The sequence below is a fragment of the Primulina eburnea genome, chromosome 1 (assembly GCF_022965805.1).
Source record: "Primulina eburnea isolate SZY01 chromosome 1, ASM2296580v1, whole genome shotgun sequence".
Classification (NCBI taxonomy): domain Eukaryota; kingdom Viridiplantae; phylum Streptophyta; class Magnoliopsida; order Lamiales; family Gesneriaceae; genus Primulina; species Primulina eburnea.
This window is the reverse complement of record NC_133101.1, coordinates 60,518,312-60,533,190: the sequence shown is the minus strand read 5'-3', so window position 1 is coordinate 60,533,190 and position 14,879 is coordinate 60,518,312. Positions and strand designations below refer to the sequence as shown.

General features: G+C 32.8%; 2 protein-coding genes and 1 pseudogene across 2 annotated transcripts; 1 reads left to right on the top strand and 2 right to left on the bottom strand.

Annotated features, from left to right (window-relative positions):
* Positions 1-664: 664 nt before the first annotated feature.
* LOC140813469 (cysteine-rich repeat secretory protein 55-like) lies at positions 665-1,655 on the bottom strand. The gene has a single exon (XM_073171946.1). The coding sequence runs from the start codon at positions 1,636-1,638 to the stop codon at positions 811-813; it is 828 nt and encodes a 275-aa protein (XP_073028047.1). The 5' UTR covers positions 1,639-1,655; the 3' UTR covers positions 665-810.
* A 2,113-nt stretch (positions 1,656-3,768) lies between these two features.
* Positions 3,769-6,582, bottom strand: LOC140809153 (4-hydroxy-tetrahydrodipicolinate synthase, chloroplastic-like; annotated as a pseudogene).
* A 5,960-nt stretch (positions 6,583-12,542) lies between these two features.
* On the top strand, positions 12,543-14,517 carry LOC140836410 (transcription factor DIVARICATA-like). The gene is made up of 2 exons (XM_073201900.1): positions 12,543-13,704; positions 14,028-14,517. Exons 1-2 carry the CDS (start codon positions 13,271-13,273, stop codon positions 14,497-14,499), a joined length of 906 nt encoding a protein of 301 aa, XP_073058001.1. The 5' UTR covers positions 12,543-13,270; the 3' UTR covers positions 14,500-14,517.
* Positions 14,518-14,879: the final 362 nt, after the last annotated feature.

Sequence of the window (14,879 nt, the reverse complement as noted above, 5' to 3'; positions counted from 1 at the left end):
TGGATTTCGTACTCCCCTGTCGATTCCGTATTTCTTCAGCACTAGTCAATGGCAAGAGTCGACTGAGAAGAAATGAGAAGAATGACGTAAACAAACACATTTGCAAATTTGATTTTTTAAGTTAGGGGCACCTCGGTCATTATTATTTTCTGGGATTGTCGGATAGTTTTTATCCTCATTATGTGACTGGATTTACTCTCCCACAAAAACAGTGAAAGTTGTCAAACTAATAGACAATAAAAGTTTCAAAATCAAAGCAAACAAAATATTAACAATATATCCAACTTTAATATTACAAACCAAACTGAGCCTAATAGTTTGTTTGTAGTGTTTAGTTTCCACTTCTTGGATTCAATTTGACTGTCCAATTATAATGTATATTGAATCATTACTAATAGTTTGTTTGTAGTGTTTAGTTTCCACTTCTTGGATTCAATTTGACTGTCCAATTATAATGTATATTGAATCATTAATAATATGTTATGAATCAAAACAACTTTCATTGAACGTCACAAAAACACATGTTTTTTTTCAATAAAAAATAAAAGTTTCAAATTTTGATCTCAAAAAATTGAGTTCGTGTTTGACTTAATGTTCCATTTGATCCAAATCGTTTGTATCGAAAAGAAATATCGTCTGACGTCAATGCATAGAGTCGTGAGACTGAGTCAACTTTAATTCTACGCACGAGGAAATTAAAGATAGATAGATGCATGGCGGACAATTCGGAAACCTTGTAAATTATGAAGATAACGTTACATTTTATTCAAAAAGCAGCACACAGGCTATTAAAAATAAGTACCAACAAGATCAAGGCTTATACACCTTAAAAGATTCGTACTTGGCAGCGTTACCAACCAAGGATCCCTGTGAATCGAGAGGAAAGAAGAAGGGATAGAGTTCGTATCGGACGTAGCAACTCCCATACAAAACCCGGCACCCTTTCTTGTCTTTGCAGTAAGTGTTGAAGTTCCCGATCGCTACAGCAAGGCACTGAGCGCAATTTATAGCCGACAAATCTCTCGTGCATTGCACCAAGGCATACAGGGTCTCGAAAGTAGATATTTCCGTCTCCCCTTTCCCGAGTCCTTTGCTGCCAGGCAGCTTCACAGCTTCTGACTCAATCTGATCCACCAAAGCTCCGAGTTTCTGGTTGAAAACATTGGGATCATTCACATTTACGACGTTCCAAAAGAAGACACCGTAGGAAGTGTCGACTTGTCCGAAGAATTCCACGGTGTTGTATTTCAAGAAACAATAGTCATACCAAATCCTTACGTCCGCTTGGTTCGGGCACAGCTTTCGGCTTTGTTCTGCGGCGTCTCGGATGCAAGCCGAGCAATCGTTGCTGCTCACGTCTGCTCTGCATTGCCCCAGTCCGTAGATTTGGTTTGCACCACTACCATAAGAAGTTGCCAAGAATCCATTTTGTATAGCGCCTTGTACTAATCTAGGTAACAAGGCATCAATGTTTCTTGATAACTGGGTGTTGTTATTTGTTTCGGTGTTATTATTGCAGAAATAAGCTGAAGGGTCTGTAGATTCTGCCGTGGAAATGTAGAGGAAGAGTATAGTAAGAAGAAAATTGTACATTTGGTTCATTTTTGTGACGAGAATATGGCAATAGCTAGGCTTCATTTATTGCTTTTTTAATGGCCACATTATATATACAGCGTGGGAGGGTTCTGTAGCAGTGTTTTTTGACTCGGTGATTGCACTTTGAATTTTCTTCTTTGGGTTGAAAATATTGGCATTGATCTAGTCTTCTAGATAACAGATGGAACCATATATACCCGCTTCTTTTTTTATGTGTATTGGATAAATTTTGAATTAACACAGTATCCTGCAAACCACACTAACTAGTTAGGTAAATCACACCGAGCCAACTATGTATAACAAATTAGTTCGTCCGAGAATGAGACGGTATTCACGAATCTTTATCATGAATGATCCAAATAAGAGATTCGTCTTACAAAATATGATCCGTGAGATCGTTTCACACAAGTTTTTGTCAAAAATCAAACACAAAATCAATCAAATGCTCAATTACCCTACCAACAAGATCATATCTACTGTTGATATTGGTCGTATAAATTTTTTTTTGGTTAGTTTTAAAATTAAGATGGATGACTATTATCAGCAATATATGCTTGATCTACCAAAAAATGTCCCCACACAATGAGGGTGTGCACGAGGTTGGCAAATTAGAAAATACGATATCGTGTCAATATGTTAATCGGATGTTCGATTAATTTATAAATAAAATGCAAATAAATTAATAATTGATAAAATTCATATATATTAAATCATTTTATAAAGATGTACGAGCATAGCATCTTATTCACAACACGTGTTCACATCGATCGTGCTCTTTCTTCATATTTATTTTTCCAGAACTTATTGGAAAAATAATCGTGAATTAGAAAATGTAAAGAGGGAGTAAAATTTATAGCATATTATGATGCATAGAAATATAGGAGGACATATTTGAGATATAAAAAAAAATTACGAACATAATATTAAATTAAGTTCAAAAAAGTATATTTTTTTAAAAATAGTTAATAAAATGTCAAGACAAAAACTTGTGTGAGACGGTCTCACATGTCATATTTTGTGAGACAGATCTCTTATTTGGGTCATCTATGAAAAATTATTATTTTTTATGCTAAGAATATTATTTTTTATTGTGAATATCGGTAGGATTGACGAGTCTCACAGATAAAGATTCGTGAAACTGTCTCACAAAAGACCTAATCAAATAGTCAAATATCATATTTAACTTATAATTTTTTAAATTTTTTTACTAAGCCCTTTTTAGAGCTTACAAGTTACCACCATCAATAGGTGATTTTCATGAGTGAATTGAGTTGATCAGTTATTTAATATAAAATTATTTTAATTTATAAGAATTTTCCTAGAATTATGTTCTAAATTTAAAAAAAAAAAAAATTAATATCGCAAGTTAGTCTGCCGCCTATTTAATAAAATATTATTGACTAAGTAATCCCATCAGAGAAGATTGCTCAATTGCATGGGAACCGGTTTGATCCCGCATTTACTATAAAAATTCAACTCTTAATACTTTAATTATGTCTTAATTCTCAAAATATTGAATCACTCCTACGAAAGTCTAATTAATTTTCTAGAACGTATACACAACATACTAGTCATACTAAATCGCCGGATCATCACACGATACTTTAGATGAGACCGAGATATTATCTTTATCGAATATGAGATAAAATAATAATATATAATCAGCCTTATAATGAGTGTTTGAATTGATAAAATAAATGAACGTCATGTCAGCGATCATATATTAGATTAATTCTAATATTGTGAATTATATTTTACCCTTAAATCTCCAGAATACAATGTACTCGAAGATCAAGTCAATGGATAAGGTAATGAAACCATTGTATGTTTGTCAAAACCCTCTTTCGTAGGCCTCTACACACAACGCATGAACATATATTCAACGTAGGCGACTCATTAATTCTATACGCAGATAGTGAACATAATGTCGATCGAACTTTGACTAATTCATTCGTCAGATAATCTCGAGTTTCAACAATACCCGAACAATAATAGATTATCAAGAAAATTTCTTTTTCTTGCATTATAGGGTAAACATAACATTGCAATGGAAAAAAGTCGTCGAATGGTCTTTTATGCCTAGTTTTTATTGGGATATACATACGTGTATGAATTGAGTCGATGAGCCTAAAAATTATTAAAGGCGCCTACGAGAAAATATCATGCATTCCACTAACAAGAGACAACTAGTCGGAAGTGCTGGTTTGGATACGTAACCAACCCACTATAGAACATATAGGATTTGGCTCGTACGTGGAAAAGCCACTCATTTAGAGGGAGAATTGAGTTTGGAATTCGAAGTCGGATACTTTCCCTCAAACATGAGTTCTTTAATTTCATTAATTAGGCTGGGAATTAAGTTGCTGGGGGACAAGAAATTACTCCAGTAGCTCCATAATCCCACCTCGAATCGTGGCATTGATCATCATTCCCACTCCACACGACGATGCCAGTATTTGTATACAACTCAATCCTAGCTATCATTCCCTATGCATTCCTTGACACCAGCTAAGTTGGGATTATGTGCCATTGAATGGATTACGTGTGGTGGAATATCTTGGCCGGTTCGTAATGGCACGTTGTATATAATCGTTGGGCCCATGTGAAGCGCGCTATTGAAGTGAGAAATCATACCTTTTATGGAGGTTTCACTATAATAAGGATTAATGTGAAGGGCGGGGCGGCATGCATTCCAACAGCAAAGTTAAGTGGCGTGAATTGCCTCTCGTGTTGAGTTGCTTCCAGTGTTGCCAATAACTTTGATGGATCCACCAAAACAGTTCACCGTGTGACCGATGAGCATAACATGTTCGTCCCAGCTCATTAACTGGCCTTCTCCTGGGGTTGCCACCAACAATCACCCCTTCAACACCATCTTCGATCTGCATGTTTACTAAGGCATCATAGGCCAATCTGCCATCTGGTCGGGAGATAGGGGGTTTTGATGGCGGTTATCAATCTAAGCGATTTTATATCATCAAAATTAGTCCTGCCATAAAACAAAAAAGAAATTCACATTTCAGGTGTACGACTTTGTTTTGACAAGATAATAACGGCTATTTTCTTTTAATTTAAGGTGAGCAACATCTTCTATCAGTGTATATTCCCGCCATTCAACTACTGATACAAATAAATATCGCATAGTCCGACCATCCTTTTAAATGAACGTGGAAAGGGTCTAAAGTTGATAATTTCTACAATCAATGACTTGCCTTTTAGGAACATGTTAAGTTAAAGATTGAGATTTGAATCTAACTCAACCTCAAAAACTATTTCAAGAGGAGAAGATTGCTCAAATCCATATACACAATTTTCAGAAATTTTATCCAACCGACATCAAACATCTTAACCAAAATTACGAGAGAAACTACACTCTGCTACAGAAAACAAAATCAGTCCGTATCATATTCTGATGGAGACCATTCATTCTAGCTATTAACAGCCTAACATCTGATTTTATCTTGAAGACTGAGGGAGAGACTGCACTCTGCTACAAGAAAATAAAATCAGCTCATATTCTATTCTGTTGGATATAAACGGACACTAAAATGATTGCTTGTAAGAAAAAATGATTACCTATTATTGACTTCATAACTACGCATCGGGAGATGAATATTTGGAATTACGCTGCTATGGGAACCTCCATTTTGGCATTCGTCCTGCATGATGGCATTACTAGAAGTACAAACTGGCTTCATCGTAGTTAGGAAAAAAAGGCATAGGTTATAGAAAGAAGCAAGTCAACCTACAACACTCAGTTGATACATTTAAGTGGAGTCTGAGATGATAGATTCACATCAATCATATCAGGATAAATATTTCTGTTTCCAAAAGATCGAGAGAAGGGGTAAAGAGGCAATAGGAAGATCACCTTTTTCACGTATCTTTGTAAGAAAAGATTATACATTTCAAAAAAAAAAAAAATTTGTATGAAATAACAAGGGTTATAATCTACATTTTTTGAAAAATAGTACATACACTTCCTCAATTTTAGAAAATTGAGATATGTATGTGCCTCCTCTTTTGATTCTCGAGCTCCCGATAAACTCGTCGATTGTTTGAGAAATGTCTATAAACACCGGTGATTGAGGTCCTTAAGAACACACATCATAAAAAGACTTCAATCGGAGGAAAGTAGAAAACTTATAAATTATTCGATGACCTGAGTTAACGTTCGATTCGCTTTCGCATATTATTTATCATGTTCATAGTCGTATAGAAACATGATATTTATTGAAAAAACTCTAACAATATTTTCATTCAAACAACAAGATCAAAAATATCGTGCAGAATGTACAACAACTGTCCAATAATAACAAACCAGAACACTGGACCAAAGCCATAACGTACAAGGAATTGTAACTTTTTAACACAATCAACCTTAATACATTGACAACGCAATGTAATTATTGACCACTGAGGTGTGGCGATCGATTCAATGCTCTGATACCATGTTAAAGTATACGTGACATGAACGAAGAGAAATATTTTCTGTATTTGCATTTTTTACCAAAAGGGATGAATGCTACTATTTATAGTAGCTGTACAAACAAAGAAACGTAAACTACCAAAACACGTTTATTGGGAAGACTATATACACAAGATATACATCTAGCTAACAAAAAACACAGCACCAGAGGATGTGCTTTTTTTATACTTTCGTCTAAAAAATTTTCAAATTTATCTGACACTCTGTGAGGTCATCAGATTATAAACTGATCATTTCGTGTAAAAAGTACATATCACCAAGTGATGTGTTTTCAGCTACAACAGATGATCCAAATCCAAATGAACATAACCACCGTATTGTTTGGTGTAAATCGATTATCTAGCGAACAAAAATGACAAGGGGAATTAAAGCTTGTTGTGCATATCTCAAACTGTGTAATATACGTAGCGTGTTAGAATAATCTGCTTCGATAGAGGCATAAAGACAATACTTATATGAGTAACTTTGAGAGACCAGCATCTAAGAGCCGATGTCATTGTCGGAAACACGTTATCAATTGAGGAGAAAAGGAGGTAGGGAATAAATAGCGAAAATACCAGTGGTCATGTCGAGTTTGTTGTTGCTACAATCGTCCATCTGGATCTTGCGACTATCGGTTTGCCTCGATAAAATTTGAATTCTTCGAGTCGGTCAGATATATGATTTTTAGTTAGTTGAGTTTTTTGTTCAACCGTCTTGGTCAGTGGTCATTTAGATTACCGGGTGATGAGATATGCTCAAAATAATCACATGCACAATATTTTCAGCTTCTCAAAACTTCCAAATTAAATCTATCAAGTACACACTTGAATAAGTATGTTAGAAATGCGGTAAAAAATTTTATAATCATCAAATTCAGTATTGCTTGCATTTATCAACCCAACAAGAATTGTATTTAAAAATTGAAAATAAAGATATTGAATTTTTTTTGAAACTCAATTTATTCGATTTGAAGAAATATTTTGGAATTAGTGGAAATCAAACTGAATACACAATCAGATTTCTTAATTAATTAAACTTAATATTTGAATTAAATCGTTGCTGACGGTCAATTCAGTTTAATTTTAAAAAAGTTCCATCCTTAAATTTGATAATATCAATATTTACTATTGTTTTTTGAATTTTAAAATTTTGTTAATTTTTAGTTTTCTAATATTTATTATTATTAATTTATTTCATATGATTTATTAGTATTATTTTATCCATATTATTAGTGTGTTATATTAAAAATATATATATGTTTATCAAAAAATATATATATAAATTAAAAAGTACAATAAAACTAAGCATGTTACCGGACCGGATGAGATCGGTTTCACATTGGATTATATCGGTTCTGGATTGCTGGATGATGAAATCGAACAAGTCATGTATGATACTAGATCAGACCAGTTTCAGGTTTACTGGATTAAGAGTGTAACTTGATCCAAAACTGAAATCGAATTAAACGCGATTCAAATTAGATTCGACCAGATTGAGATCAAATTTGAATCAAGTTTTTTAAAGCCATTTACTATTTAAAGGGGTGGCTAGTATTACTTGACGATTGTAGATCAACGATCAAGATCATACCAGTTTTTACATTTAAAAAAAATAGAAAATCATTAAAAATAGAAAAAAATGATAAAGATATCCAACTTCTAGTAATGGACATATTTTTTAATCTCTTATAAATTCACTTCATAGTACCTTCAAAAAAATTCAACTTATTCCACCTTCGTTTAAAAAATATACATTTTTGATTTCATTGAATCCAAATACAAAAATGGATTAATCATGGAACAATGATGATTTCCTACACCAAATTTTTCGCAATTAAAATCTCAATGGACTGGTCTCTCCCAGTCTAAATACACTGACGAGAAAATGTTGATTTATATGTTCAATCAAGCCCAATTCTCTCAAAATCCAAATGAAGTATCTCCTTCTACTTTTGAAAACACATATTCCAAATAAAAAAGAAAGGGAAGAAAGTCGTTGGTGTGACTGACGAGCGTGAATCAATCACTAGGAAACATTAGAGGAAGGAACAAGATGAACGTCTTACAAAGATATGATGCAACGCTTCCACCAATCTGACACTTGGTAATGACCAAAGAAACTATAGTTTATAGGGATTGGTTGAAAATAATATAACCACGAGTTACCAAGCGGATGGATGGAAAATCCATACAATGGAGAACATGCATCAACATTTCACGGATGATGCGAAAAGAGTTTTTGCTTTTCAAAACAAATTAAGCGAACTAGAAGCCCTAAACAAAAGCATATTTTCGTTTGAGATGAATGTGATCTTAATTTTTTAACACAATATTTTATTTTAACTTAAATCCAACAAATTCTTAAATAATTTTTTTTAGTACACTCAATCTGATACAATGTTTGAACAAGATTGTGGAAGCCCATGGTCTGACGAGAAAGCTTGATTAGTTTCGAAGAATCACCCAAAATGGAAGACATGGTCATCTGACAAATTCAAAGGAGTTCCGAAATAGAGAAGATGAAACAAAATTCTAGGAGAGAAATCAAGCAATGAAGGAGAATAAAGAGAAGGACGTTAAAGAATATGAAATGAAGGAGATTGAACGTGAAAAGCGGATTATGGAGAGATATTAACTATCTAAACATGAAAGTTGAGTAGGTCTCATGTGAGACCGTCTCATGAATCTTAATCTGTGAGACGGGTCAACCCTACTCATATTCACAATAAAAAATAATACTCTTAGCATAAAAAGTAATATTTTTTCATGGGTGACCCAAATAAGAGATCCGTCTCACAAATACGATCCATGAGACCGTCTCACACAAGTTTCTGCCATGAAAGTTACGCAACGTGAGTATTTTATAAAAATACAACAAGAAATTCTTCGTAAAAGATTTAAACATTAATTTATTAAATTTGTAGGTAATTTGTTTTAATTATATATAAGTTTTCTTTTTTTTTTTCCAAAAAAAAAATTTGTTTCGTGTAATTTTTATAAAGCTTTTATATTTGAATTATGTGTAATTATATTTTTTAAATTATGTACACTTCTAATTTTTTCAATTACTCATATTTTAAATAAAATAAAAAAATTAATATTTCAATATAAAAAAAAAATACGATGCACACGGTTACCGGAGTGGTCGGAAATCGCTCTCACATGGTTGGGAGTCTTTGACTTTTAGAAATTAGCGAGCCAACAAATACGACTCGAATCTTTCCTTTAATGGAAACTCAACAATTTTTTATTGCATCTCATTTTAATAATTACCAGTACCATATATATATATATATATATATATATATTATTAGAATTCGAGAGAGACATCAATTTCCAATGCCTAATATTTGACCCTTTCGTACATCAAAAGTCAATTTGCCAGTTTTTTGAAATAATCAAACTATATACATATTGGGCACGATTCGATCAATAATAGTATAATGTCACTTGTATTACTATATCGACATAAACTCTAGGATTTAATTTATACGAGACATGACTATATATTCAATAATATTTGCTATACTTTGCGTTTGTTGTTATTATAACATAATAGTACTACAACATCTGTTCTCTCGATAATTCCACTCAACGCAATAAATAAGAATCATATTCATTATCTCAACTATTATATCAGCCATAGGATCGAACATTTAATGTTTTAAGAAAAGCTATAGTATTTATTTATTTTTTCTATTTTTGTTCCTATGTACATTCTATTCTTGATTAATCCACTGGGTTAACTCGAAAGAAGTCGTCATTAAAATAAAGAAATATTACACATGCCAAGAAAAGTATTGCAAAATATGTGGCCAATTATTCACAACCTACAACCACCGTGGACTACATTTAATTTTCATTAAAAAAAAACAATGGACTAGAATCATTGAGATTTTTATTTTCATCTCCCACTTATGCAATATATTTTATGCAATATAATAATATATTTTAAAATTTGAAACACTGTTAAAAAATATGGTACAAGACTCTATCCATTACGAATTTTATAATACGATTTCATATATTTATATGGTTAAAATAGTTGTCGATCTATAATTGTAATAAAAAAATCAAGTCAGATTAAAGATAGTATCACAATATTAACATGTGAGACGATTTCATATTAGTTTTTGTATTTCTGCGATCATCCCATTTGTATTTAACTACAAATCGATATATTTTTAGAAACAAAACACAGAGTGAATCGATTGACGATAATTTCCGCCGTTACCTTATTCTAAGTTAAAACATGTTGTATTTTTAAAACTACTAACTTTATTACATTTGGAGCGCAAAAAAAATAAAAGTAAATAGAGCTCTACGGACTTAATTTTGAAACTTCAAATATTATTTAAGAAACGATAGATTCACCCAACAATGTAGAACTTCAATGACTAATGTACGATTAGTCATTCTTTAACCTTAATTAATCAGAACTTAGTTGACTTAATTATTACAACAAATGCGATTGGTTGGTAATTCACCTGTGGACAACACAAAAGACATTATATGATCTTGAATATAATAATACTTTATATCTACGTACTTCCTCCATATTTCTTGTAAAAAAATTAGCCAACCATCTAATAATTAAAATATGTATTTTTTAAAATAAATATTATAAAAAATATTTAATTTGTAATATTGTTAATTTTCAGAATGAAATGCATATTTCCAATTTTATTCAGTAATGATAGATAATGAATAACTGTAAAATCCTAATATCATATTTAAGAAAGTCAAAAACTTGTATAAGACTGTCTCACGGATCGTATTTTGTGAGACAGATCTCTTATTTGGGTCATCCATGAAAAAATATTACTTTTTATGTTAAGAGTATTATTACTTGTTATTGTGAATATCAATAAAGTTGACCCATCTCACAGATAAAGATTCGTGAGATCATCTCACAAGATATCTACTCTTTAACGAATTGTTCTCTTGTTATTTTCATCGACATCGAACTCGTGCCTTAGGTAGGACATCTGCTTCTATGACTGGTCAGGAAGGATGTTATCCTTCCTCTATTATTATTCAAATGTAATTGCTAGTGACTCCTCTTTTCTCAAATCTAAAGAAATTAATATAAATAAAGTGTACCATACAAGGTCAAACAAATAATTTAAAATAAAGATAAAGTGTTTAAAGAAATAATTGATTTAAAAAATAATTTATCATACATAACCCTTTAAGTGTTACTTGAAAAAAAATTAAAAAAATACATATTTTTGTTTTTGTATACATTGTTGAAATAATTATTTCTAGAGAGACGTAGAAGTTGAAACTTCGACATTTATTTATTTATTTATTCATTCAGAGAGACATTATACTGAGAATGCGATACATGCTTTATTAAATTTTTTAAATGACTTTTTAACCTAAATATTAGGTCACTCGATTTTTTTTTTTTTAGGGAATAAATATCATGTATATAGTTTGGGGCATAGTACAAGATTTATTTAAACGAGACTATGAGATAATGTGGATTTTAATTATAAGTAGTTAAAACATAATATAGTATAAAATGTTTTGGGGAATAATATAAAGTATAATTAAAACTAATGATGATATCAAATATGGAATGGAAAAATTGTTGAGTGTCTCTTGTGAGATGGTTTCACGAATCTTTATTTATGAGACGGGTCAACCATAATGATATTCACAATAAAAAAGTAATAATCTTAGTATAAAAAGTAAGAGTAGGTCTCACGTGAGACCGTCTCAACAGGTCAACCCTACCGATATTCACAATAAAAAATAATACTTTTAGCATAAAACATAATACTTTTTCATAGATGACCCAAATAAGTGATACGTCTCACAAATACGACCCGTGAGACCATCTCACACATGTTTTTGCCAAAAAATAATACTTTTTCATGAATGACCCAAATAAGATATCCGTCTCACAAAATACAACCCGTGATATCGTCTCACATAAGTTTTTGTCAAAATTGTTTATTTGGGAGTTGGATATTTCTATTCCCATTTATATATAAAATGGACTCAAAATTTATGATTTTTAAAGAATTGTGAGTATTTTATATAATTTAAATCTAATATTAGATGAAACAAGAACGTGTAATCAATAATGATTATCATTCACAGCAACAGATGTGTCTCGAACAACTATTCTATTTTTTTTTAAAAAAAGTGCATAATCTCTCATTTTTTGTAGACATTTCCAAACAAATAAAACTAAACTAATTAAATAACAACAAATTATTTTATAACAAGATAATTTCTAAAGGACTCTCCATCTCCATAACCTAGCTGGAAAACCAGCACATACATCTAATCTAACATAGTTTTTTTTTGAAAAAAAAAAGAACAAAGAAAAAAAAGAAAGAAGAAAGAACAGTAGAGTGGGCAAGAGTTTGATTTATTCTTTTTTTCTAATTAAAACAGAAAAGGAGACAAGAAGAGTCAAGAGAGTGCGTTACATTATAATAAGGAAAAAGTTGTCGTATCCATAAACACCATTCCATCCAATCAAACTTCACCACCTTCAATGCGTCCTCTCTATCTTTCTCTCAATGTTTCTTGACATTGACAAAGTAAAATTTCAGATTCATTCCGTGAACACTGTTAGCTAAGTGGCTCTTTTTTTGAGCTTTCCATTGTCATAATCTTTTTCCCTTTTACACCAGACGAGAAAAAGTAACAAAGTAAAGGCTTTTTCCCATTCACAAAACCCCAGGCTCCTATCGGAATTGGGAGTTTTTCTTTTTACTTGGAGTGTTCACTCCAGCTTATTCATCAATTATTGTCCCTTCTTTTTTTTCGGACTTTATTTCTTTCCATATCAGGAAAAGGTTTCTTGATTTGAGTCCCGTTTTTGCTTTATAAGTTGGTCTGTGAGTTACGTGGGTTCAGATCTTGAGTGAGTTGAGAAATAGGTTTGCGTTTGTTTTAATTGCATATTTTTTAAATCTTCAGATTTTGGTTGATTTTGAATAAGTGGGTTCTTTTTAGTATTCTTAAAGGGGGAGGTGGCTGTTGATAAAAAAGCTATTCTGATTCCTCCAAACAAATGCTTCTTGATTTAACCCTGTGTTGTTGCAGTTGTGATTTGTGAAGCTTCTACCTCTCTTCGTTTTTCCTTTCTTTCTCTGTGCTCATCAAATTTTAAGACGACCCTTTTCGAGCGATGCTTTAGAACATACAATTCTGTGGATTATCTGACTGTAACTGAAGTTTCATGAAGTGGGGTATGGAGATTTTGTCACCAAGTTCATGCTTTTCAAACTCTAGCTTGTTTCTCGGTGAGACCAGGGGCGCGGGTTGGACTCAAGCGGAGAACAAGGCCTTTGAGAATGCACTTGCGTTTTTCGATGAAAATACGCCCGATCGATGGCAAAGAGTGGCTGAAATGGTTCCAGGAAAAACCGTTGGAGATGTGATGAGGCAATACAAAGAATTGGAAGATGATGTTAGTAGTATAGAGGCAGGGTTGATTCCAGTTCCTGGTTATACTACATCATTGCCTTTTACTCTGGAATGGGGTGGTAGCCATGTTTATGATGGATTTAAGCAAGCTTGTCACGTTTCCGGGGGAAGAAAATCCGGTTCTTTGCTTCGGTCTTCCGATCAGGAACGGAAAAAGGGTGTCCCATGGACTGAAGAAGAGCACAAGTTAGTTTTCTGCACACTTTCCGAGTTTTACTTTTTCTTGATTGTCCATTGCTTTTATATTCTTCTACGTTTCTGATAAATATTGTGGGAACGATCAGTTTTGAAAGTCGATATATAACTATTACCATTTGTGCGATAGTCATTTCCAGGATGAAATTTGAATTGTTTCATTTCTGAGAATTGAAAATTTTTGAGATCCAGAGGATAAAAGTCTTGGCAACGCTGAATCCTACCACTATTATGTTACTGATCATATCTTGCCGCTCGACTTCAGCATTCATTGTGGAGTTTTTCTGATGAAAGTCTTGATTTACTGTGAACAGGTTGTTCTTGATGGGGCTCAAGAAATATGGAAAAGGGGACTGGAGAAACATATCTCGAAATTTCGTGATTACTCGGACACCAACTCAAGTTGCCAGCCATGCTCAGAAGTACTTCATCAGGCAACTTTCCGGCGGAAAAGATAAGAGAAGAGCGAGCATTCATGACATAACAACAGTAAACCTCGGGGAAAACCAAACCCTTCCACCAGATAATATAAAACCACCTTCACAAGAGCAGCCAAATTCTGCCTCTCCTATTCACGAACTTCCTTTCCAGTGGAATCAGACGAATGGTGACGCAATCGTTGGCTTTAACCCGAGCGGCATCCGCCCCCGCCCTTATCGTACTGGTTCTTATGGACTTAAAGCTCCGGGCCAAAGCTTATCAACAAATGCGGCGTATGAATCATATTTGGGACCTCAAAATCTAATCTTTCAGATGCAATCCGAGCTTCATTATCCTAATGCATGAGACGGAGTATGTTCTTGGAAGCCAAAAAAGGATTAAAAACAAAGACGACTTTGTTCGAAGATCGAAGCCTTGTCAAATTTAGCCTAAGGTTTTAGCTTGTTTGTGGTTCTCTTGATCTTTATTTTGTGAATATAGTGTTTGGCATCTGAGGTATCTGCAAAGTGTCGGTAGTGAGTTTACATTGCAGAATCCAGAAGCCAAATTGAAACGGGGACATGTTAAATTGAGATATCCTTGGATTTAGCTGTCATGAAAGGAATTCTCTCAAAGTTGTTTGCGTAACACATAGTCTCGTACAAAAACTCTTAAGAAACTGTTTCACATGTTAAATCCGTTATCCAAATCTTTAACTCAATCCATGAAAAATATTATTTTTTTAT

Coding starts and splice junctions, on each gene's coding strand:
- LOC140836410 (XM_073201900.1), top strand. CDS start 13,271: ATGAAGTGGGGTATGGAGATTTTGTCACCAAGTTCATGCTTTTCAAAC. Junction 13,705..14,027: donor TGGACTGAAGAAGAGCACAA/GTTAGTTTTCTG, acceptor TACTGTGAACAG/GTTGTTCTTGATGGGGCTCA.
- LOC140813469 (XM_073171946.1), bottom strand. CDS start 1,638: ATGAAGCCTAGCTATTGCCATATTCTCGTCACAAAAATGAACCAAATG.